The sequence below is a fragment of the Teleopsis dalmanni genome, chromosome X (assembly GCF_002237135.1).
Source record: "Teleopsis dalmanni isolate 2A chromosome X, ASM223713v2, whole genome shotgun sequence".
NCBI classification, from domain to species: domain Eukaryota; kingdom Metazoa; phylum Arthropoda; class Insecta; order Diptera; family Diopsidae; genus Teleopsis; species Teleopsis dalmanni.
This window is the reverse complement of record NC_051848.1, coordinates 39,085,797-39,112,664: the sequence shown is the minus strand read 5'-3', so window position 1 is coordinate 39,112,664 and position 26,868 is coordinate 39,085,797. Positions and strand designations below refer to the sequence as shown.

The 26,868-nt window shown below is 27.5% G+C and overlaps 2 protein-coding genes across 7 annotated transcripts in view; one reads left to right on the top strand and one right to left on the bottom strand.

Annotated features, from left to right (window-relative positions):
• Positions 1-146: 146 nt before the first annotated feature.
• LOC119662419 (voltage-dependent L-type calcium channel subunit beta-2) overlaps positions 147-26,868 on the bottom strand; it is a 61,087-nt gene continuing 34,365 nt past the window's right edge. For 2 of the 6 annotated variants that reach the window (XM_038072024.1, XM_038072022.1), the window contains exons 2-8: positions 26,630-26,746; positions 26,287-26,508; positions 26,105-26,216; positions 18,404-18,903; positions 12,094-12,261; positions 11,903-12,020; positions 147-1,370 (exon numbers count right to left, since the gene is read on the bottom strand). In XM_038072024.1, coding sequence (XP_037927952.1) covers positions 844-1,370; positions 11,903-12,020; positions 12,094-12,261; positions 18,404-18,903; positions 26,105-26,216; positions 26,287-26,508; positions 26,630-26,746 — 1,764 coding nt within the window. In that variant the 3' untranslated portion in view covers positions 147-843. Of the gene's footprint in view, positions 1,371-4,223; positions 4,311-6,455; positions 6,546-11,902; positions 12,021-12,093; positions 12,262-18,403; positions 18,904-26,104; positions 26,217-26,286; positions 26,509-26,629; positions 26,747-26,868 lie in introns of those variants that run through there. The other 4 variants (XM_038072028.1, XM_038072026.1, XM_038072023.1 and 1 more) reach the window with 3 other exon arrangements.
• Positions 14,051-17,265, top strand: LOC119662420. Its single transcript, XM_038072029.1, has 4 exons — positions 14,051-14,113; positions 14,208-14,292; positions 15,573-15,648; positions 15,715-17,265. Exons 3-4 carry the CDS (start codon positions 15,640-15,642, stop codon positions 17,050-17,052), a joined length of 1,347 nt encoding a protein of 448 aa, XP_037927957.1. The 5' UTR covers positions 14,051-14,113; positions 14,208-14,292; positions 15,573-15,639; the 3' UTR covers positions 17,053-17,265.

Sequence of the window (26,868 nt, the reverse complement as noted above, 5' to 3'; positions counted from 1 at the left end):
TGTTCTCTTGTAATTCTTTTCATCAACATTTTTTTTATACTTAAAATTAATTAAATCAAAACAAATATTAATATACATATATATATATATATATATATATACATATATATATATATATATATATATATTATATGTATATGTGTTAATATCTAAAAAGAAATGCAAACATGCTAAATGGTTGTTAATTGATTCGATTGAAATGAAAATTAATATTCGAAATTAAAGTGTCTTCATGAAATCTCTTTAATAAAATCTATCACTACTCAAAATGTCCTCCTCGTCCTCTTCAACGATGATTTTATTACGTATCGCGTTTGTTAATGCGTCGGTGGCATTTGAGAAGGATGAGGTGGCATATTCCAGTGTATCTGAGTCGCGTTCACTGCCTCGTATTCGAAGCGTTTGCATTTGTTGTAGCTGAGGTGGCTCTGATTGTGAATGTGATTGGGTGTGTTTTTTCTGTGTGTGACTATGTAAGTGGGTTGATTGTAATTGAAAATGATCTGTGTTTTTTGTTAAAGTCGTTGGACCATATGAACTACTCGGTCCAGGAACACTTGCAGTATTGTGTCTTAATGCTAGTTTTTGTGATTGCGTTGGTTGTATTTGTTGTGTATGATAGGATTGTTGCTGATAGCTTTGATTATTGCTACGTTGTACGGGTAAATGACTAGAATTACGATAATGTTGACTATATTGTTTTTGTAATTGTATTAATTGTTTTTGTTTTTGATTGGAATTCGTTTTCTGATTTGCATATTGATTGTGAACAATGTCATGATCGATGTTGGTTTCTCTTGTCGTTACGCTATCGATCTGATCCCACCCCTATATCCACGATTCCTACATGGCATTCAGCATTCTCCTACTACTCCCACCACCTCTGTGCGGACTGTATTCATCACGATCGACAATGGGTGCGCCACGTCGTTGTGTCGGTGCTGATGGTGGTAAATCTCGTGGATCAATACGACCAGATGTTGTTGTACCCCCAGTTGCTGAATAACGTACGCCCATCATGCGTGGATCATCACGCTCAAGCATAAGATCAGCATCATCAACAACTAGACGACCGCCACGTGATAAATGCCCATGACCGCTATGATGCGTAGCGGCTGCACCACTCGGACCACTACGTGGCGCTGGTGGATAATCAACGCTATAGTTGCGTTCGTCTAGCAGTTCTTCGCTGTTAAGGTCGTAATGCATTAAATCGCGTTCACGTGCATGTAAACGCTCTCGTTCTCTATCCCGATCCATACGATCGTAACGATCTCGTTCTCTATCACGTTCACGATCGCGTTCATATCGATCACGTTCGTGATGTCTTCCAGACGTTTGACGACGATTATGATGATAAGAGGCACCTCCTGTAATATATGCATACAAAATATGTATTAATATTAATTACTCAATATTATATTTCTACAGTTTTATAAATAAATTTAAACAAACCAAAGCAAAAATTTAATTCAACTCTTATTTAACGTAAAGATTTTTAATTAGAATTACTTTTTAGAGGTAAAACATATAAAACGTAAAAACTTGAACGTAAAGTAGTTAAAATAGTACATTAATATAAACTCTGGTTAGTTCTAAGACAACTGCTTTCAGAGAAAACTAATTTAGTTCTTTGCGGATTAGTTTTTTTTAGTTTAGTTAATAACTAATTTAAGCATAAGTGTTGTCACTAAATGTATATATGTAAATAGTACTGTTGAACAAAAATATAAAAATATAATAAACTTTCTAAACTTAAAGACAAACAAAAAAATTAACAATAGCGATAAATAATATAATATGCTGAGAATAAAAACAATCGTATTTAAAAGATATTGTAAAATAGTTGGATAGCACGTTAATTAGAAAATATTTTTTATAGAAGTGTTTGGATAAAACAGATTAATTAACAGATTAAAAGACTTTTAAACGCATATCACTTAAATAAATTTTTTATACTTTATATTTGTTTTAAGGTCTCGAAAAGAAAACTGTGAAGCCAATGTATGAAAAAAAACAGTTTTGAAGCAGTTTCCTAATATATATGTAAACATTGAATAATGATACACCATATTTCTTCAGGAAAGTTAAGTAATACACATAAACAATTAATCATATGTAGGCCACTACTTATATAATGAGCATTGACAGCTCTAAGTATTGTTAGATGCAATGGATTTCACCAGAGAATGAAAGTGGTACATAATTGTAATTATATATATTGTATATATATATATATATATATATATATATATATATATATATATATATTATATATATTACAATTATACATAGTCTAACCGGTTTATCACTTCTTTTGTGTGTAACTGATTGTTCAGTGATATTTCTTATCTGTATTGGGTCTGTATTGGGTATTGGATCTGTACTGGGGAGTTTCACATTTTTGAGCATTACTTTATTAAGAAATTTTTACTATTTAATCGTGGTTTGCGTTGTTCACAGTGGTTTGAAAAATGTGTTTTAGCGAATAAATAGAATTAACTTGTAAATATTTAAGTTAAATTATCTATTACGATATTCGATGTGGTTTATCGAGATAAGTGTGCATGCATAAACCTTCACTTGATGATTGCACTTCCACTTTTATCGCTTAAGTCTCGTCTCTAACTGTAATATACAGGTTTATAGATTTGGAACGCGAGTGTCTCTGAGACAATGTCTTCAATATGTATGTATATAATGTGTATGTATATAAAGCTAATCAAATTTTCATTGTCCGACATCGAAGATGCAAAATCGTAATCTCTGTTTTCTTCTATTAGAAGCCAATTTTAAGCGCCTAACTGCCGCTATTATATATGGACTTAATGAAAAACTATTGTTTTCTATAATGAAATCCAACTATTGTTTCGTAATTAGTAGGTTCATAATATAAATAGTGACCCTCATATAAATGTTTATGTAATGCAAGAGATTTTTACGTATGTAGATTTGTACGAGTATTTAAAAATTTTCAATTATTAAGTTAGGACAGTAATAAATGTTTTTGTTTTTTTTTTAAATTAGTTTACAAGAAACATTTTGAAATATTAAATTTGCTAATTGTAAAAATTAAATAAGAAATGTTTCTCAGCGTAAACGTGTTTACAAAAAATATCATTTGCTCGCTTAAACACACATATAAGTTGGTAAGTTGGCAACGCTGCAGAATTTTGCCAAATGCTTATGCCTCGTTTTCACTATGTCATTTTCAATGTCAAATATTGTCAGTATAATGAAAACGGGTAGTCATATGATATCATATTTGCATTTCTGTCATGTAATGAAAACACATTTGACACACCAGTCAAATATAATTGTCATTTAGAATGACTAATGAAAACAAGGCATTAGTTTGTCAATGTGTTTACAAATAAATAATTATAACAAAATAAATGAATATCATATCAAATTTTTCATAGTTATTAGATTATTTATTTATAGTTTTAAAGGTTAAGTAAGAAAACTAAGAGTTTAATATATTGCTAAAATTTTCGATTCAATCTCAAGCAAAAGAAATTAATAAATTGGTAAGTTTGGCAATTTTTTCTATCAACTGGTGTGGGCGGTGTCACTTCAAGATCTAATGTTAGCTAGTATTATTGTTTTCAATGTAGGCTAGCTAGTGTAAACTAGCTAGTGTAAGCTAGCAAGTGTTCTTTTGGTGGAGACGAAATATATTTTATTAAGTTTTATATCTAATATATATGGAATATGAAATTGTTTGAATTATTTGAACTTTAAATTTTTTTTTATTTTTTCTATATTAAATTTGTAATTTAAAATTAAGGATTAATTAAATAATGGCATTGTATGAATCTGATACTACAAGCAAAAATTAATCAGATTTTTTAAATAAATCCGTTCAATTTATTGCTAATGTATTATAGCAAAAAAATTAATTAATCATTTTTTTTAACTTCAATGTAGGTACTATAGGTATACAAAGGCGTTTATTAAAATAGGTAGTTAGATGGGATTGAATTACAATACAAAATCAGAACATTTTCAAATTAAATAAATTAAAAATTAAATTTTTATCATTTTTTCAAGTACTCACTAAAGAAGTAAGTTTGTTTTGTTTATATTCTTATAAGCATTTTTCATGTTGAATTTATAATTAATATAAAAATTTTATTGATTCTATTTAATTACAATACGTAAAACTTTTCAAACGATACATTTAACACAAAATGTTAAATAAATTTAAAACAAAACTCAGCTTGATGAAGTATTATGCAGAATGGCTTGATTACACAGTAATATAACAAATACACTCTAAAACTTGGACACGCACAAGCCCGGAGTAACTAGAAAAATAATTAAACTTAAAAGTATCAATATCACAGTATATAGACAAATTACAGTAAACAAAAACAAAAAAAAAAAAAAGAAATAGACATATAAACTGTATGATAAATGCAGATTTCTAAACTAAATAGACAAATATTTTTACGAAAACAGAGTAGAGCTGTTTTGTTTCTATTGTATGTTTACAGTTGGAAACTATGAAGTATTTATGAAATCAACGTAGCACGGAACTTGTGGAAATTAGAGTTGTTAGTGTAAAAGTAAAAAATAATCAGTCATAGTATATTGAATATATTGTATCTTAGTTGACGCAATTCCGATTTACAAGATACCTCTATTCGATAACAGATAACCATAGTAATGTCTGCTGTTCTAAAGAACTTATAACATTACACTACATGTTAATCAAGCCAAGTTTTTGAGATATCAGGCTTATAAGCATGAAATTCTCATGTGAAACAACAACCAACAACAAGTAAATTGTACCAGTTCTTTATGTGGACGTTAGATGGCGTTTGTAATTTTTATTAGTGTATTTAATTCACAACTTTAGAACCTGTTCACACTAGGGGCTTTGCGGTATTTAACTTTAAAGAAGATTTAATGAGATGGTTTACACTGTAATGCCCCTTTTCAAAACCATTCGTAAATCATCGGGATCAAAATTTTTGTTAGTCGATGTGATTTCCAAGCACTTTATTGCGTTTGGAAGTACATTGATTCTTATTGATAGTGATTATTTTCTGATAAATTTTACATGTGCATATTTCAAGTGTGTATATTGCACATTTTAATACAGAAATATTTACAGATGGAGTGTATAAATGGAGCAACAAATTGGATTAATTATATTTTTAAAAATATTTATATGTAGATTTACTAATTTGGTTTGAAGTTTATATCCAACTATAAAAAAATCAATTTGGCATAGAAAAGGATGGTAACAGTGAGCAGATCTTCAAACTCTAAGTTAATACGTTAATCAAGTGAATTCTTGGACTGACCACTAGATAAATACAATATAAACATTTTATTTTTTGTATATGTTGTCATTTGATTTTGTTTTTTTTGTATATTGAATAAATTTTTATTCGTTAATAAATAAATTTAGAAATTGTGTCAGTCATCTTAATTTTAAACTAATGGCGTTTTCGATTGGCAAGTCTGGACTCAATCTAGATTTATTCTCGTAAATTCTCGACAAGTCTAAAATTGTTGTAGTTATGTTAGTAGATATTTATATTTTTCATAACTCAATATATCGAATCAAATCACAATCTATTTGTCGTCACATAAAACAGCTGTTAATTTTAGGGTAATCTTGCTACTCTCGCAAAATATCTAGAGTGTTATAAATAAGTCTCTAGTGTTATACATCAATCTCGAGTGTTATACAGATTTACCAATCAAAAATGAAAATTGCAGTAAAACTGAATCTCGGTTAAAAAAGTTACCCCAGATTTACCATAAGTTTTTCTTGCATTCAAATTGAGAATATTACTTTTATAAGTCATATAGGATATATATTTATAAAAATTCCAAAAGTTTGCCTATCTATTGAAATTGAAACGGCTTAATAATGTTTCGATAGGCTACATTTCTATGTTACTACTGACACATTTCCTTACGAGACGTTAAGCACCTAATGTGAACACTTTTGGTTCAAAACAGTTCTCTAATCGCTGTGTTGAAAGTGCGTAGCGTAAACAAAGCTTAAGCTACAATATCTTGAAAAGTAAGCTAAATTGACCTATAGTATGAATACAAAACTTACTTACAATAGCTGACTATACTACAATGCGTTAGCAAATGGACGTACCTGGAAAATCGGAACATCACTTCTTACTTTATATTCATTATGTTATTAATAAATTTAATTTTAGTGTATAAAGCAAACTCAAACATGTTAATCACTTTGAGAAGGGGGAATTAAAGCTTTTCTGCACCTGATATAAACGTTGGAAGCTGTGTTGGATTTTCTGTTAGGAAACCGGGTTGTCAGAGTATATACTTTATTAGGACTATGTAGAATATTATTTTGCTTAATTTTGATTAATATTTTTTAACTTATTCCTGCTTAATTAATTATTTATATATTAAAAACTTGTTTATATCTTTGGAATTAATTGACTTTAAATTTATTATATTTTTTTATTATGGATGATGTGATGTTATTCTTTTATTTATTCATATCGCTGTTGAAAAGGGGCCGGATATGTCACGTGATGTAAAAGCTGTAAGTAGTGTTGGTATAGAAATCATAAGTAAAGTATACTTGAAATATATTCAAATATTAAAAGAAATAAATACACAAATCTATATATATAACATATAAAGTAGAAGAAAAAAAGATCATTTATAAAAGAAGTATATTGTAATAAAAAATTAATCATCACAAAGAGAAAATATAGTAGCAATAGCCTAAATAGAGTAGCGTTTTATGTATAGTTTTTTTTTGTATTGACATACATAAGACTTAACAAAAAACTATGTTGTAGTTATGTACGTACTAAAATATATATTGAAATATTTTAAAATTAACTCCTTTTGACACTAAAGTAAAATTGTCATGTCAGTACACAAATCTTACTATCTATATAAAATACAATAATAAAATTCTATGGGGAATTAATAAAGTATACGAAAACTACATAGACTTAATAAAAATAATGTATTAATTAGGATGAGTAAGAATAGTAACAGTATTATATTAATTTAATTGTTAATTTTATTTTAACACTTAACTACCTTCGCTATATTACGAAAAACCAATGGCTTCGTGGGGTATTTTTCCACCACAATAAGAAAATTACATATTTTTATACATAAAAAATTTTTATAATTATTTCTTTTAAATATGAACAAATAATAAAATATATATATACTATTAAAAGTCAAAGTTTAAACAAAAAAATCATTTGCATCAACAAACATTAATAACAGAAGTTAAAAATAAAGTACAATACTTGGGTTAAAAATGAAGGTAGTTAAGTGTTAATACTAATTTAAAGTATTAATTGCCCTCAATGACCGCAATCTCATTTTGAAGTTGTAGTTTACAATTAAAAAAGAAAATTATATAAAATCTATAGTGGATTACAGATGCCACAAATAGTTACAAACTATAACATGATCATGTATATAACTCTTACTATATATAGCAAACTACATATAACTATATGAAATATAATGTCATGGATTTTTTTATTTTATAATAGAAACTTATTTAAAAATTGTTTTTATTGCAGTTTTAAATTAAATAATTTTTTTTCGAATATATATATATATGATATTAAGTATATATTATTATGAAAATGTAATGTATTAAAAATATTGTTTGTTAAAAAAACATTATTCATTATTCATTATCAAAGATGTTAATTGATCAAATAATTAAAACACAAATTATATTTTAAAATAGCATTTTGTGATAAAACAAATAGAGAATAGAATAGAATAGAGAAATCAATATTCTATACAAATTGAATAGAAGGTTCTATAAGGTTAAACTTATTGATGGAATTAGCAATTGAGCTTATTAACAATATTAATCTATCGCACTTTGAAGAGGTCCTTTGTTGACCTGATTTGGCATTTGAAGTGGTGTGACTTTCACATTGTATTTATGAAAGGAAAGCATTTTGTCGATGAAAAAGTAAGTATAAAGATTTTCTTCGAAATTCTGAAATAGTCTCCCTTCAGATTCAATAACTCAGCTCTATTTCTCTACACGTTATGAAGTTTTAATAGGACGTCAGTAAATAATTTGTTTTATTAATGGCAGTAATTGCCAACAAATAATTGATTGTAGTTAAAAATAATTTCATTTAAAAAGTTATATCTCTCTGGAAAACACCTCAAATATTGTATATATGATCACAAAAACAATAATAGCTATAACAAAGATTTTTAACAGAATCAAATAAAATTTTATATAATTTTAAGTAAAATTTGTTACTTAGCTTATAAAGAAAATATCTTTTTCAAGTTATTATTATAAAAATAATAAATTTGTTATTTATATAATAAATATTTTTAAAATACCAGTTCTTTTTAGTCTAATTTTATTGCTTTATTATTTTTAAATAAGTTTCTCTTCAAAAATCGTACACTTCATATATGTGAAATTTTTATTAATAATAATAAGTGATAGTGAAAATACTAAAATAATAATTTTATCATATTAATTTAACAACAACAAAAATATTAATAAAAATAATAACAAAAATAATATTAATAACAAAGAAGGTAATAGTAAAAATAATAATAATAACATTATTAAAAGTAATAAATAAAACAACAATAAAAATGTTATAAAAAGCAATAAGAAAAATTAAAATAATAGCTACATTGAAAAAAAAACAAATAAAAATTATAAAAATATTAAGTATAGTAATAAAAATAAAAGTATAATCAAAAATGATATTATTATTTTTAATAATAATAAAATGAGAAATAATAATATCTAATATGAAAGAAAAGAAAATATTTAAATTAATAATAAAAATAAACATAAAACATTACACTTCATTATAAAAAGTAATAATAAAAATAACATAATATTAAAGAAAATACGATTAATAAAAATAACTATAAAAAATATAATAAAAAGTAAAAAGTAAACAAACTAAAATTTGAGATTAAAAATAAAAGAGATTTATTTTAATTCGTTTCTAAAACAAATAAAACTACTGTTTTTAAAAACAAAAAACAAGAATTTAAATAACAATTTAAATAGTATTTGAAGTAAATAATAATAAAATAATAATAATAAAATTAAAAATTTAAATAATAATAATATTGTAATGGCTATGTTATTTGTGAATTCTGTAAATAGAATTTTTGTTATTGTAGTTGACTATATTTCAAAATCTCTCTACAATATTAATAAAAGTAATAATAAAAAATATTATTAAAAGTAATAATAAAAATAATGCTAAAACTTTTATTCAAAATAACAATAAATAAAATACTAATAAAAACTTTATTAAAAATTATAAATAAAACTATAAAAAAAATTGTATTGAAAGTAATAATTAAAATAAAAGTTGTATTAAAAATAATATTTAAAATTATAATGAAAATAATTATTACAACATTATGAAATATAATAACAAAAATAAAATAAAACTAAATTTAAAATTAATTTTAATAAATATCATAAAAATAATAATTAAAATGCTAATAAATATACTTTAAAACAACATTAGAAACAGAATGAAGGATTATATTAAAAATAATAATGATTAATTATATGTTAATAATTATAACAAAAAAAATAATAATGAAAATTATAATAAGAAATATTACTAACATTATTACTAACATTCAATAATAATTGAAATAAAATTAAATTTAAGATAATATGAAATATAATCAGAATAATAAAAGAAATAATTTATTAGGGGAAATAATCATAGTAGTAATATAAATATAATAAATAATATTAAAAATAATGATAATAATAAATCAGAATTATTTGTTATTACGACCAATTTACAATAAGGTTTTTGATTCTCATCAAAAAAAAATTATACTTTTTAATTTGCGTTAAATATTTTTAATTATATTTGAATTTTATCATAAAATATTTACAAAAAAAAGTGTAAAAAGTGTAAAAAAATTAAAAAAAATTATAAATATAATATAAAAAATAAAATTAAAAATAAATTTTAAAGTAATATAGTAATATTAAGTAATATTAAACAAAGTATTAGCTGTGATAAAAAACATAATGGTAAAAATAATATTAACTATATTAATATTAAACAAAAATATATGTACGAGTATTTTACATATATATTCATATATAAATATATAATATGTTTATAAAATATATATATATTTTTTATTTTATATATATAAAATAATTCGGTAGTTAAGGATTTATTGAAATTTTTATATTTCTACTCATCCTGATAAATAACATAATTAATGACACACATATGTTAAAATGATAATCAAGTTTAAGAGTCTAGGATTGGTGTCGGTGTACGTAAAAGGTTATGCTCTGAAATACCCGGAATTGGCATGAATTTCAGATATTACTTCAGATTTAAGTAACTTTTTAAACAAGTCGGAAGTGAAACTTTCTGAGAGATTATTAAAGATTATTATTTTTGAACAAAAATTGCATACAAAATATAATATATTTTTCTTTAATTAAATAACCATTTCTCCATTTCTTTATTCGACAGTTAGGATATGTTATCAATAAAAACAATATCCTAACAAAAGCTTTCACGGCTAATTGGGACTTTAAACCATATCTACCAACTAAAAAGTGAATTTTATATTGCAAATATAGTATTTGGTTTATTCTTAATAAAGTTACACCGTCTACCCATTACCTAGCTCCAGCATTGAAATATATATAGTACAAAATTATGGATGAAATGATTTTTATTACACTAAATAATTTACTTAAATAATGAGTTTAATAGTTTAATTGTTGGAAATACTTTGCGAAGCTTTTCGGTTTCGTAATATGTTTTTTACTTATTATGTTTATTACTTTTTAAAGCAAATATCAAAAATAAAAAAAATAAATAAATATTATATATAAAGGTATATAATTTTGCGTTTCAAAAAATTAAATTATCATTATAAATTAATTTAAAAAATTATTTCAAGTTTTACCTTGGTCCCAATCGAACTCCCTATCCCAATCTCTTTCTCGCTCTCTTTCCCATTCGCGCGCTCTTTCACGTTCCCAATCTAAGTCTCTTTCACGTTCTCTTGAATTTCTATTTCTATTAAACTCTCTATCCCAGTAATCCCGATCCCAATCGCTATCACGTTCATGCTCCCTACCATGTTCCCTATCGCGTTCTCTACTACTCTCACGTTCGCGACTGCTTTCATGTTCACTACTTCCTGCCCTAAGTTCGCGTTCTTCATACTCTTCTGAGTCCACTTTGAAAGGTTTTAGATTTAGTTAAGTAAGATGTGTATATTAAATAGGTAGAGGTGGTTAGTTTTGTGCAGTTTTACGAGATTTTAAAGCGTTCAAAATTTTTTTAGAATTAATTAATTTCGGTAATGGTGCAAAGAAAGTGAGAAAGAGTATCGATTGGTGTTGGTTGGTTGTCAGTCATGGGAATTGGTTAAAAAGAAAGAATAACTTTAAGCATACCGTGTATACAAATATATAAATATATAAATGTCGAAAAATGTTTAATTAATTTACTTTTCGAAAGTTCGAAATTAAATTAATTAATTGCTAAATTATAAAACAAATGTTAATGTGTTTTCAGTGTTAAGTGGCATAATGCCTGGTGCAAAACATAAATCTTGAAATTTTTGGTATTCATAAAAAATCACGTTAAAATAATTATTTTTTTTTCTTTAAACCTATTTATATCTCCAATCAAATTGTTAATATTTCAGAATTTCGCTTAAAAATAATTTTATTAAAGTTTTAAACTTTCTAGTTGTCTAATCTTTTAATGACTTCAACTTAATAATAGTTTATTTTTATGACAAACTATGATGTATGAATGACATCATAACCTTTTTCATATTAATGGTAATAAATGATATCGTAATTTTCATGTAATAAAATGAAATATATTATAACAATTTGTTTTACCTGGTGGTGTTGGACCCATACGACCTTGTTCCGCGGATGGCGAAGCTTCTTGTGATGGCAGAGGTCTTTGTATTGCGGGAGCCGTTCGTATGTCAGGATGTGTGGCTTTCCAATAAGTCTGCAAAATTTTTCATTTGTTATTATATGCACTTATTTATTTAAGTAGGTTTTAATTATTTTAAAGGGTTTACATCTAAATATTCTGCTATGTGCTCACAAGCATCCTCTAATTGATTTTCATCTAATATTACATCGAACATTTCCGGTGGACATTGGGCTAGTTTTTCAGCGGCAACCATTTGAACAGAAAGATTTTTTGCCTGTGACTTTCCACGTGATTTGATTAAACGCTGTAAGACCTAAAAATATATAATGGTTAACATTATATATAACAAAAAATTTAGCTCGCTTATAATATTTACAATTCGAGATATTGCAGAAAATTTATAGTATCAGATGCGAAAGTCATTTTAATTAAAGTTCTGGTAATAAAATCAGATTTCTTTGAACCTGATTTTCGCCAAAAGATAATCATTTCAAAACAGTTTTTAAAAAGTTTTAAAATATATAATTTTATTACATATTTCTTACCACAACAGTCATTTCCTAACATAAAATCTGCTTTTAATTAAAGTTTCTGTTTCACATTTAACTCGATTAGCCTATATGGGAAGTTAGAAGTACATAGTTCCTCACTTGATGAGGTCTTATTTAATATGTATGACTAAATTACTAATACTTCAAAATTATCAAAATAATAGTATTGCTTTTTATCCTCCCTACTTTACAGTTCTTAAGTGATCACATAAAGGTTGAATTAATTTTATAAATATAAGATATCACCACATTATTATATTAATATTATTAATATTAAAGTAATATTTTTCAAGTATTGTATGCAAATCGCTTTTCCTATACATTTTCTATTTCACTTGAACAACCGTGAATTCACAATTCGAAGCGATATTAATACTATGTTCAGATAGCCAAATTTCCTTAATTTCATAAAAATGAAATTAAGTTAATTTCGAAAGTTTTCATATTGCCCCAAATTAAGGAAATCACATGCGTCATGTTTACTAATCGAATGTTAAAAATTACTTGCTCCAAACACCATTTGTATCTGGGAAATTTTAAAAGTTGATTATTATAACTATCAGGATTCCAGGTATGTGAATTATTATTTTTCAATCTATTTTAAATTAATAACAGTTGCATATGATGAAAACATATGAGTAAGTGAGAGTGGGAGATATGGTAATAAACTGGGAGGATAGCATTATATATCTCGGCATCACGTTGGACCAACGATTCACATAGCGTCAACATGTTCAAATGAAAAGTTTTAGCTGTGCCAATATTCTTCCACACCTCCAACCGCTATTCCAAAAAGAACAGAAAAGAACAGGAAGTTAATATATAACCAAATAATTCGTCCATCACTTCTATATGGATGTGTAGCGTTTAGCAAAGCCTAAAACACTACTATTCGCTAGCTAGAAATTGCACAAAGTCAGGCTCTGAAAAGACTTTTCAAGATCAAATGACATTCTCAGAAACCCCAAGACTGATCCGATCAAAAAATACGTAAAGGATAGAGCCCGAAATTATTTGCGAAAACTGACAGACTTACCAACACCGCGTTATCAAATCTCAGAACGGTTACAAGCTCTTAGGGGAGGTATGCAAATCTGAGGTCAATTATTACTTAGTCTGATGAAGTGATAAACAATGATCCAGTTAAAGCGAAGAGAGGGGTTTTGAAGATACCTCGCAGTTAATAAAGAGTAAAAGTTCTGAAGCGCACTGGCCCAAATAGCTTTGACATAATAATAAACCCTTTCGAAATTAACTTAATTTAATTTTTACGAAATTAAAGAAATCTGACTATCTGAACATAGTAATAAATAATAATAATAAATCTCTAATAATGAATGTCACTTATTAGAGTTTAAATAGGATCAGGTTATAGGTTATAGAATCAGGTTATAATATAAACTTGATTAAGTGTAATGTATAAATTTATGGTTAAAGTTCAATTATTTTTACTGTATCTTTTTCAAAAATAGATATTGTTATGAAAAAATTTGTATACATGGCAACTCTGTGAGGTAAACTTTAATCTAATATACAATGACATAAATAAATGAAATATATTTTTTTTATAGAAAATGTTTTGTTTTTCTGTTGAGTTCGTGTATGCGTCTTATGGTAAGAAAATTAATTCAAAAAATTTTTATTTAAATTTTTTAACATCTAAAGTTAATTAACAATATTCACATTCAGTTTTCAATATTTATTGCAGATTTCTACAAATGATAAGTGAAGTCACAGCAGTATTCGCTAATCAACAAATTTTAGTGATAACATCCCGGGGATATCCTAACAATGTGAGTAAAAATTGTCTTGTATCACTATATATGTATATTACTAATGATAGGCGCTTGAAAATTAGAATCATCGTGTTTTTCGGGTAATTCTAGTTTCCCATATATTTTAACATACGGAAGGATTTTTTTCTTATAAAAATTATAAAAAGGATTGCAAAAATGTTTTTTTTTCACAATTGGTTAGTAATTAAATATTATTTTGTACATATTAGTCCCTGATACTCCTTCTGTGTTGAATTCTTGTATTTCGTGCACCTTACAATGACTTTCCAAGACAGAGTGAATAACCTAAGTTTTTCTCCTTTTACAAATATCTTCTAAAACTATTTACAAAAAACTTTAGACGCCATTCAAACGTTTCTGTTAAACACTTGAAAGGAACTTTAGTTTTTTGCTTTACCTATCCCAGTGAAATCAAGAGATATACCTTTTGTATTTTGCATCCTAGAGCCGTTTTTATCATAAGCGCGACATATTTTTTAATAGTTTCCAAATCATTAAAACAAACAATTAGTTTCGTTTTCTTGCCTTTGTATATATGTACTTCCCGCAGCAATCCCTTCTTAGCTATCTTAGCTCAAAATCCATGAACAAAAGCAATGATCACGCTAACATCATTAGATGGTGGTAACTCACTACCAATTTTCAAGAAATAGGTACTTTGATGATATTTCAAATATCAAATATGAATATACTTTTTCAAGAAGGGTAGATATTTGTTTTTGTCTTTAATATTTCAATAACCTCGTTATTGAGCACTTTCCTTCACATTGGCTTCAAAAACCATTCAAAAAGTTAAGTTTCCACATCCATATACTATATACGGTTTTATTTTTCACAAAAGCAAGACCATTAGATTTTATATAGCTAATAGCAGATTTTGTCACTCTGAAATCTTTATCTAAACAATTTCTATATATATATATATATATATATAAATATATATATATATACATTTGTTAGATATAATACTTTTCGATCAATATATTACTCCTCATAACATGTCTTTTCGTCATAACCCAACAGAGCCAATTTTGACGAGCTCATAGCTTTCTGCATAACATGGTCCCTATGCTGAAAAAATTTTTTATATCAATCTATCCATGCAATTTTTGTTCAGATTTTCAAACTTTTATATTGACTTTTTAATTTTGTAATATAATTTTTTTTTATATATTTTATTTTCGCTTTTTCATTCCAAAAAATTCTGATTTGATTTTGTAATTAAATCTCTGAAACCTATTTTAATAAGCCTATTGTCTTTTTTTTAATATTAACAGTAACTCTTAGAGAATTTTGCGGAGAATCTACCTTTTTACTCGTGGGTGTTTTTATTTCTTATCTAAAATGGACGCCGTAAGTTTTTGTATTAAAATAATAATTTTAAATAGTGTCTTTAAATTTTTTTAATATTTATTATAGTTTCTAGAAGAATATTATCGCAGAAATGATCCCAAGACCTTGAAGGATTGTGGTGATAAGTATAAAATGTCAATGTTGTCTGATAAGACTATACTTAAAATCTTTGATACGATGAGCATCAGGGAGCAATTGGACTTATCTGATTCCAGTGACAGACTTGCAAAATTATTTGAAATTTATGGTACAGAAAAATACAAGGTTTTCGATATGAAAACATTGAAAGACATGCACCCAAAACTTGTAACAAGATTCTTTAAAAAAGTTGGGTATCTAATTCGTACTCTGATTGGTATAATTACTTATCACAAGCGCGAGGAAACCATTAGCTATATCGTAAACTACACTACCAAAATAAAGACATTGCGTCTATGGCACTCGGAAGTAAAAGTGGATAATTTACATCATATGTTCCTGAATAATAACTCACTAATTCAACATCTGTCATTGGTAAATTGTAACCTCAATGACTATAGCATTGTTCCAATATTGCAACTTCGTGCGCTTAGAAGCCTCTCGATTGCGTACAATAAAGGCATAACTGGTAAATATTTGAGTGAACTACGTGGGTTGCATCTATTGGATATTTGTGGCTGTGTATTTTTTGAAGCCGAAAAGTTATTAGAGATCGCAAGGCTTGTATACTATTTGCGTGTATTAAATATTCAGGATTGTCATTGTGTTGATGAAAGTTTGATTGATTCTCTTGGAACCTGTGCGCTTGCATTGGAAAAACTTATCATAACTGCTAACACCAGTGAAATATATAAAGCCCTTCCGAAGCTTCGGCCGGTTACAAAATTTGAAATAAAATGCATTGAGCCTCCTGAGCCGAGTTTTTTTAAGCATTTAGTTAGCAAGAAAAGAGAAGTATTAGAGAGTTTAGTCTTGAGACAAAATTCTGGATTGACAACGGAAACTATCAAGATTTTGTCATCATTAGAGAATCTCCGTGAAATTTATTTAGGAGCACGTTGTATATATGACAAGTGTGGCTTAAAACCGTTTAGGAAATTGGGATACTTGGAAAGAATTGTTATTAAGAACTGTATTTGTTTGAACAATGAAGATGTATTATTCTTGATTGACCACTGCACTCAGTTGACCGAACTTCGAATTATAAAATGCCCAACTGTTACAGCACTATTCTTTGAACCGATTATGGATAGAATAAAGCGTAGCCTCAAACATCAGATATATAAATGTTCTTGCGGCTTAACCCTGGGCATCAGTACCTTAAACTCGCAGAATCATACGTGTAAATATATATACAACAATTGTGATTGTGATATGTTCCCTGTGGATGACGATTTTACAAAGATTTCAAATACTATAAATTAATACAAGAGTGATTTTCGAATAGAAAATAATTTGGCTTATATTTTCTAAAGCTATATATATAAATTTATCATCGTATACCAAGCGTATCATATACCAAATGTATTTTTGACTTGCCTACCTTATTTTTTCTTAGCATATATTCACAAGACTTAGCGATATGTAAACCAAACTTAAATTCAAAATTAAAGCAAATAATATTTTTAAGTAACAGAACTTAAGTTTTTTTGAACATTCTAAAATGTATTATATATATATATATGCGATATAATAGAAAATAATCAAGTGTGTAATGATACACATCACGGTCAGTCTCAAAAGACAGAATGTTGTCTCTGGTTTGAAGCGGATGAGACCTCTAACCAAATGCTTTGTGACTGTCCAACTTTGATCTGGATCAGGAAAAGACTGCTAGGTGGATGGTTCGAAGTCCTCTTCCGACAGTCACAAAGCCCAAAATGTTTTTTGCAAAAGAATTTTATCGAATGTTTTATAAGCAATACCTTTTTGCGTACGGCACAGCTGGACATCATAATTACATCTGCTTTATCTGTCGATCCTTTTCTTATATACTGAATACATTGACACTTGTTAAAATCGAGTACAACCGAGACCTACTTATTCAAAACAGTGATTATGAAGCACATCAACTATATTTCTAACTTTTATCTTCAAAAAAGGAATGTCGTCAATCTCGTATAGCCCAAGTAAAGTCAGAATATTGGCACATGCTAAGCATAAAAACGTGATTTTGTAATGTGTCTTTCAATTGCAGCTCTACTCCTCATGACGTGGCCCACTTATTTTTCTGCTCAAATTTTCACTCTATTTGAATTCTATTGATCAATGACTTTGTCCTATTAACGTGCTCAAATTTCTTTAACTCTACCCTAGGCTTATTGTAGTTGGCATGCATCCACACTCTTATTTCTCCCATATACAAAACAAGTCTTCTTCTCATCTACTTTCACTCACACTCTAACTTATGTATTTATATTATAATTGTATTCGTGTTATCTTCCATATAGATCTCTACTGATAATAACAATATATGCACTGTAAAATCTTCTAAGTAACTTTTTCGATAGGACAATTTTTCTCAAACGAAATCTAGAATTCTTTTTTTTTTAATTCTTGAAATAATTAAGTCTTTTGGTCGGATACTCTTCTTGGATGAACCAGACTTTACTGACGACGAATGTCTGCACAAGAGAGTCTTCCCTGTATAGATGAATATATTTTTGACTTTTAAAAAATGACTTTCAATTATTTACTTCATTTATAAAATTTATATAGACACACGAATATTTAATTTTAATTTTAATTAAAATTTAATAAATTAAATTGTACTTACCTTACTACTACTAATTTTTAAATAAACTATTGTTGGCGCTAATGAAGTTTTTGCTAATTGTGACGGATGATTGATTGTATCACAATCGAGTACAACTAATTGCAAGGTTCTTGCCAATTCGAATATGCGTTCAATTTCTTCTTGAACCTTACTTAGACAATCGGATCGACTACTTGAACGTTCCATTATTGCGCGTTTTGACGGATTATTCATAATTGATCGCTTCGCTAGTGAAATATCAGCCATGACGCGCGTAATGATTATTTTACCCTCGAAACGATGTTTCAAAAAATCGAACAGAGCCTTTTGCATCATATCTGTTACTTCGTAACCTTTAAGGCTTGGACCCACTAAAACGACTGGACGCATCGATGGTACCACATCGTACGGTGAGGCTGTTTCTTGTTTTTTAAAGAAGGGTTTACGTTTCTCTTTGTTTGGCGGCGTAGCCAATGGTTGCTTGCCATGACGTCCTGGTCCCATGGAATCTGATTCGTCACCTAATTAATTAGTATCACGAAAATACGCAAACAAAAAAAAGAAAAACGAAAAACAAAAAGATAATGGATTTGATGAGCGAGTTTATGATAGCTACTGATTAACTATGTTGACAGCGAAATATATGCAATTTCGATGTTTATTTATTTTTTTTTATATATATAATAAATATTTTATTTAATATAATTTATTTAATATATAAGTAACCAATTGTTTTAAGAATATTATTATTATTTTTACTTCAATTTTCTTTTATTTTAAAATTTTTAACGTGATTTTACAGATGGAAGTACAAGCATATATATCATAATATCATATATATCAGAAGAATTACAAATTCAAATATATAACAAATTTAATAAAAACATAGTATTTATTTTAATTTATCTTTTCTTAATTATTTTATTATATTAATTAATCGATCGATATTAAAGATCGAAAGTTTGCAAATTGATTCGATCTAAAAGTTTCTTGCGACAATGCTCTAAACATTTCCAATAAGTAGATGGATTCGACAATGAAACGCTACAGATCCTCACTGCTTAGGATTAACATTAGATGAGAGGAGGAAAATTTCCAGTTGTATAAAAAAAATAATAATAACCATAAGTTTTTCTTTCAGAGTTGTAAAAAAACAGCATTAAGTCTGGTTGAAACAAATTGGCATCACTTTTGAAATATCTTGAATGTTTTTTTTTTGAAATGTTATTTTTGTGTTGCGTACAATATGAAAATTAATTAATTTAAATAAAAGAAAAGAAAATTAATATTAGAAGGCATGACTAGAGTTTTGCAACACATTTACAGTGAACGTTCACAATAGACTGATTTTTTAACTTGGTTGCACTGTAACTTCCCTTCCAGCATTTTATGAAATTATTGATCATATTCGAGTCCTCTGCCTGATTAAAATAGTGATAAATACGCTAATTTTCTGTTCAAAAATGATTCTTCTGTCGGAAGAAAATTGTGCCCTATCCGTGACTCTTCTTGAAAAATCTTTTTTAACCCGGTTCTCTAATTAGTTACGATTCATTTTCAAATCGTATTTGTAATCATTTACGAGTCTTCTTACAATAACTCATATCTAAAATCATTTTTGAGTCTTCTTTTAATAGCACATGAAGTTAATCAGTTTTTAATCATCAAAAGTGCTCGAATAAGACTCAGCAGGGTGAGTTTTTTTAAAATAATCTTCCAAATGCTGGGTGGATTAAGACTTAAAATTTTTTGCGAGCAAAATCTAACTCTGAAGATTTTAAGAGCATTGTTATTGCTTCACATGTTTTCCTTCGTAAGTTGCGATTATTTTTTTGCTACTCTGAAAGAAAAAATTACGACTAACAAATATCTAAAATATTAAGAAGGATCTATGTGGCATTGAAAGTCGCATGTACGGTGAATGGATTTTCAAGTCCATTCACACTCTGGTGTGAGTTTCTGTGAATAGTATGATTTGACAATAATCAGTGGACATAGAATATAACTTGCGAGTCTATCGACTGTATTTGCTGGATGATTTTTATAATTTTTGTTTTAGTTTCAAGGTGTTTTTGAAAAAAAAATATCTCTGTTAAAAATATATATTTTTGTAATTATGATGTATAAGTTAATATCACTGATATGGTATTTAATATAAAAATTATGAGAAAATGTTACACTTCCACCTTTTGCCAGTTGAAATTATTCAATACGGTCACATTTATATTCATAATAATATTCTTTTAAATAATATTTTAATACATATATATATATATATATATATATATATATAGATATACATATTTATATATTTTTAATTAAATTAAAATAGGTGTCGTGTACACTTGTTATGAGTCTGGGGCTTTCGTGAGAATGTGATGATTTGTACGCTTCTATTTGTGATTTTGACTGATGTTGAATATTGCAAATAATACGAAACGAAAAACTGTTTTTTAACTATGTGGAAACTTGCTCTTAGATACAAATATTATATATAAATTTCCAATATATATAATTATATGTATGTACATATATAAAATACACACATACAGTTTTTGCTAGACTATGAAAAAGTGACGATTTACTGTGCAAATGTTGACTTCGAGGGGTGATTAAATATTTAAAAAAGTACAATAATTAATTGCTTTTTGATTTCTTCACCAATTTGTTTATGAATTTTTTTCCATACTTCAAAAAACTAAAATAGTTTATTAGCTTTTCTACAATGTATAGCCATATTTAAGGATATCGGATTATAGAATTTAAGCGCTTTTTAGCCAAATTGGTCTTGTAAGAACGAAATAGAAAACACAAACCTGGTTTCTTGCGTGGTGTCGTACTATAAGGATCTTTATTACAATTGATATTGTTGTGGTTGTTGCAATGAGAATCAGTGTCGAACGAAAAAAAGTTTGGTGCAATTTAATAGTGTTTAATACAATTTCTTATTTATATATAGTATAGTTTTTTGTTTTATTTAAGCTAAAAATCATTTAAACTAAAATTTCTATTTATTAAAGCAAAGCAATAATACGTGCAAAAGAATATTTTTGCTAAGTTAGCTAAACTATCCTCAGATGAGTTCATTCTGCAAATCCTTTAAGAGGATTCTAGAAGATTCTTAAAACGATTTATTATAAATTTTGCAATGAGTTCATTATTAAACTTTCTTTTTTATAATCAATAAACCAAATTTTATATATCTATTCCAAAACTATACTAATATTAATTATGCAATGAGTTTAAGAAATTTTTAGGTTTTATCATCTAAAATGCATTCACTGAAAAGGAATTTAAATATGAATATGTACTTTAAAATAAATCTACTATATATTTCCAGTTTTAGTCTCTTCTCATAAACTTTTTTAAATTATAATTCCTTTATATCTCAACTGCTTGTAAGTAACTCCCACATTCATAGAAATAAAATTGTCTACTTAATAACAATTATTCAACTCATGTTTAAACTCAACACACTAGTTGCATAGCATTCCGTTATCGAAGTTCAAAACTCATGTTGATATCCCCAAATACAGATAATTCATCTGGACTAGATCAGCAATAACATATAGCCGTATATGAGATACATATTCCATTAAACAGTTCACTTTGCGAACTTGAATCATATACATATGTTAGATTAGTTTAAGTTACACTTACAATCCTAAGGATTCACTTAGTCCTATTGACCCACTGTGTTACCATATAAGAATTCAAAGATTTTCATTTTGCCAACTTGAACATTACACATATTTTAGATTAGTTTAAGTTACACTTACAATCCCAAGGATCCACTTAGTCCTATTGACCCACTGTGTTACCACATAAGAATTCAAAGATTTTCATTTTGCCATATAAGAATTCAAAGACTTTCTTTTTGCTAACTTGAACATTATATATATTTTAGATTAGGTTAAGTTATACTGGCGATCCCAAAGATCAGCTTAGTCCTATTGGCCCATTGTGTTACCATATAAGAATATTAAAACTTTAAAAACCACCATGAACCTTCGGCAAAGCTTAAATTGAGTGAGAATCCTTAAACTCCTTAAAATACATAATCTAGGTCAGAACTATTTACATTAACAATATAGTTAGTTAATCAACAGAATATTAGAAACTTGATATCAATAAAATTCAAACAAGCTCTTGTTACAGTGAATCATCAAAGTGGTCACAGGCACTATTAAGGTCGTGTGCGAGTTCGAGTAAATTGTTCGAGTAAATAATTGAATATTAACTAAACCTAAAATCTTTGAAATCTTTAATAAAATCAGAAATATGATTTATCAGAGATAAAATTAATTAAAAAGAATCATTTTTTAAAATGTTGATCCATTACTTTCTAAAATCGATATTTCAATTGGCCAGTTCTATACTAATTGGACATACCGATTTGACAACCATATTTAGTAGTAGGTCAGGTTAGGTCTAGTAGTCGTGCTGTTTTTACAACTCAATACAAGGACACATATATAAACATCCCATAACATCAGATAATAATACTTTTTATAAGTACAAAAGTTCGAAAATGGTTTAATACAAACAGTCAAAAAATCGGTGTGATTAGTCTGATATAATGGGTTATCCAAATGAGACGTTGTATATAGCAAGTGAAGACACTCGTTGAAATTTTAAAAAATAAATATAAGTAAATTCAAAGGCTAAGGTAGCTAAGGATATTTACTATTTGCAATATATATCTGACCTATTATTAATGCTAAAGAATGTATAAAAAAATGTATTGACTTTATATCGTACAATTAAAAAACAAGGTCCTTAATTTTTATTATTAGATAAGTAAAAGTATATGTTACGTTAGTAATATTTCTTCTGACATATTCTTTAATGGATTAGCACAAATCTTGTCAACGTTTAATGGATTGGCACAATTATTCGTCAAAATACAAATGTAAGTATCTATTAATGAAAGCAGCAACACAAAGAATTGGTTTTTACTAGAAAATGCCAATATATATGTTTATTCACGCTATAAGCACAACACAAGTCCGATAACGACTACATGTCTCAAGACGTCGTCGACGTCGCACATATCTGAAGGCAGTATTATCGAATGATATAGTTGCAGAAGCTGAAATAATATAACAAATTTAAACTACTTAGAGACTATACTTCTCAACAACACTGTACTCCTCTTAAATCGAAATTAGTACTTTCAAAACCATTCTATAGTTAAAGCTTAATAGAAGCAACAACGCTAACATAAGCCGACGAGTGTCTGAACTAAGAGAACAATTTTTGATTCAATACGAACTGACAATATAGAAAACAGAATTCGATGAAATCACAAATCAAATCTGAGAATGAGTGGAAACATATACATCGTTACTTTATCGAAAAGATTGACCCATATCGTCATATAGTCTGAATAAAAATTATGAATACATACTCATGTAATACAGAAAAGGCAGAGTGACATCAAGGTTGGTATACACTGGTTGGTATATACTGGATTAGTAAGGAGTCTATTGCTAAGACTTGGAAAGTCTGCGAGAAAAGTTGTTGGGAAAAAAACTTGTTCTTATGGAGACACAATACAATGTAGGTAAAGATTTACCGTGAAGTATACAACCAAAGAACGATAAGGAAAATCATATAGGTTTAATATGCACAACAGAAAACGAATATAGTCTCCCACATAGAAGAATTATTGAAGAAAAGAAAGCATCCAAAAAGAAAAATAAAAATCATCACAATATAGTGCGAGCTTCCCACTGCCGATTTTAAGGAATAAATTTCTCTTAAATCTAATTAATTTTAAAACTACTTACAATGTGACAATAATTAAGAAGTTCATTAAGGTAATTTGGTGATGTAAGCACTATTTCTGAGTACATTGGATCCTTAAAAAATTTGTGATGCTATAAATCCAACAAAAGTTTTCTTCAAAACAATAACTACATATAACTATTTTATTTAATTGCAACTTTACAAAAAATATTTAAAAGATTTATTATATATATCTTAATGGAAATTGTTTATTTTATTTTATTTTATTTTAACTCATTGCTGGTATTCATGCAGTAAAGTTTAGTATGTTTACGTGTAACCTGAGAGTTTATTTTATATTAGAAACTATTCTACAATATGAACTCAGCTACTTTCTTTTATTCTTTTGCATTTTAATATCTACACAACATTTTTTCTAGTATCTAACTATGTATAGTACAATATATAAAGTATGTTTGATGCATAAAAAACTAAAAATTAATTAAAAAAAAAAAACAAATTAATTAAAAATTAATTTTGCTACTCAATTCTTTATCCTTGGATTTCCTTGAATTTCTTGCAAATGCCAAAAAATTGCTGCAAACATAACTTTTAATATTTAAAATAAAAAACTTATATAATTAATATACAAAAATATTAACAAAAAAATTCAAACTTTTTATAATAGAAATTTTTGCACTGGTTGGGTTTCCTATGACTAAACTAAATCGCTTTATCTGAATTTTTATCTTTCACTTTAAAGAAATTTAAGGAGAAACTTGTTTAAACAGAATATAAACTAGTGCTACCTGATGCTGTTTAAGCTATTCGACGATGTTCGAGCTACTCGACGATGTTTGAGCTACTCGACGATGTTCGAGCTACTTGACGATGTTCGAGCTACTCGACCAGGTTCGATCTACTCGACGATGTTCGAGCTACTCGACCAGGTTCGATCTACTCGACTAAGTTGAGCTATTCGACCAGATTCGATCTACTCGACCAGGTTCGAGCTACTCGACCAGGTTCGATCTACTCGACTAAGTTGAACTATTCGACCAGATTCGATCTACTCGACCAGGTTCGAGCTACTCGACCAAGTTCAAGCTACTTGACCAAGTTCGAGCTACTCGACCAAGTTCGAGCTACTCGACCAAGTTCGAGCTACTGGACCAAGTTCGAGCTATTAGACGAGGTTCAAGCTAATCGAAAATATTCGAGCTACTCGACTATATTCGACCTGCTCGAATAGAATATGCTTATTGTTACTTTTTATATTCGTCTTTTTTATAATTACGATGATTGAATACAATATAATGGTTGAACATTTGACAGCACTCGTATAAAAAATTAAGTTTTATTATCAGATATATCAGATATATCCAGTAGAAAAGTTTGTAGAACTCGATCGATAATAACGGCTTTTAGTTTTAATATCAAATTTAAACCAAAAGAAAAAATCCAACTACAAATCCATACAAATCGATGAATTCTTAATTGAGTATATAAAGTCCGATTTATATCTCATATACTGAGAGAAAGTCGTCTTCAATTTTAGTTTTTAAAAGTCCACGTTTTTAGTTCAAGATTAAAGTTCTACATTTCCTCAGAATTGACCCTTTCTAACTGAAACTTAATACAAATAATTTGGTATTGAAATCTCAATTTTTTTAAATTGTGTTTTAAAAACTGAAAAATTGTACTACCTTCAGACAACTACTATATATATTATATATGAAAGCAAAAATAAATTTCAAGTTTATTTAAAAAAATTACTACTTCAAATATCAACAATTCTCACATATTCAACATCTTGTAGTTTGAAGTCGTTACCGTAAGAATTTTTTGTGTACCGAGTTTTGGTACAAAGTATTTCGGTCTCAAAAAATTAGAACAAAAATAATTAAATTAAAAAAAAATTTTTTTTAAATAAAATAAATTAAAAGCAAAACAAATAAATTATAAATAAGGACAATGAATTGTGTGTCATACCAGGTGTAGGGGGTGTGCTACCTCGTGATGGCTCCGCACCTGCTTGTCCTGTACCTAAATTCCCGCTTGAAGATCCTTTTGTGCCATACAGTCTTGAGGGTCTGGTTTGGTTCTAAATTAAAATTAAATTAACATTTCTTCTATTTTTTTTAGTGCAAATACATTTAGAAGTAAGTACTTACCTGCATACGTATGTGCTCTAGCTTAACGGGGCTGGGTATGAATCCCACATCACAGCCTTCCTTAACCAATCTACCGATCCACCAGTTATTGTCGTATTTTTCTTTGATGTGCAGAAATTCCCTAACGTCGAATGAGACTGCACTTCCCTGAACCGGCGAATCGTCGTCAATTGTGCCATCATACGAAACGTTTGTTCGCACAGCGAACGCAACCGGTTTACTCTTAATGAAATTAATATTATAAATGTTAATATATTTATATATATAAATATTTATATATATATAAAATATAAATAATATCATTAAAAATATATATGTATGTGACGTGTATGTATTTACTTACCCTCGCTTTATCCAACTGGCTTAAGGCCTGACGTTCCTTTTCTCGCCGAAGCGATTCTTTTTCCTCGTCTAGCGACAGATCGGATGAGGGTTGTGAGTAATTGGAATCGGCAGAACCCTAAAACAATAAATTACAAATTTGAATTATTTAACTCATATACTAATTAAATTTAATATATATATTTAAATATAATTGTAATATATTTGTTGTGATGATTTTCATATGTACTATAAATCGAA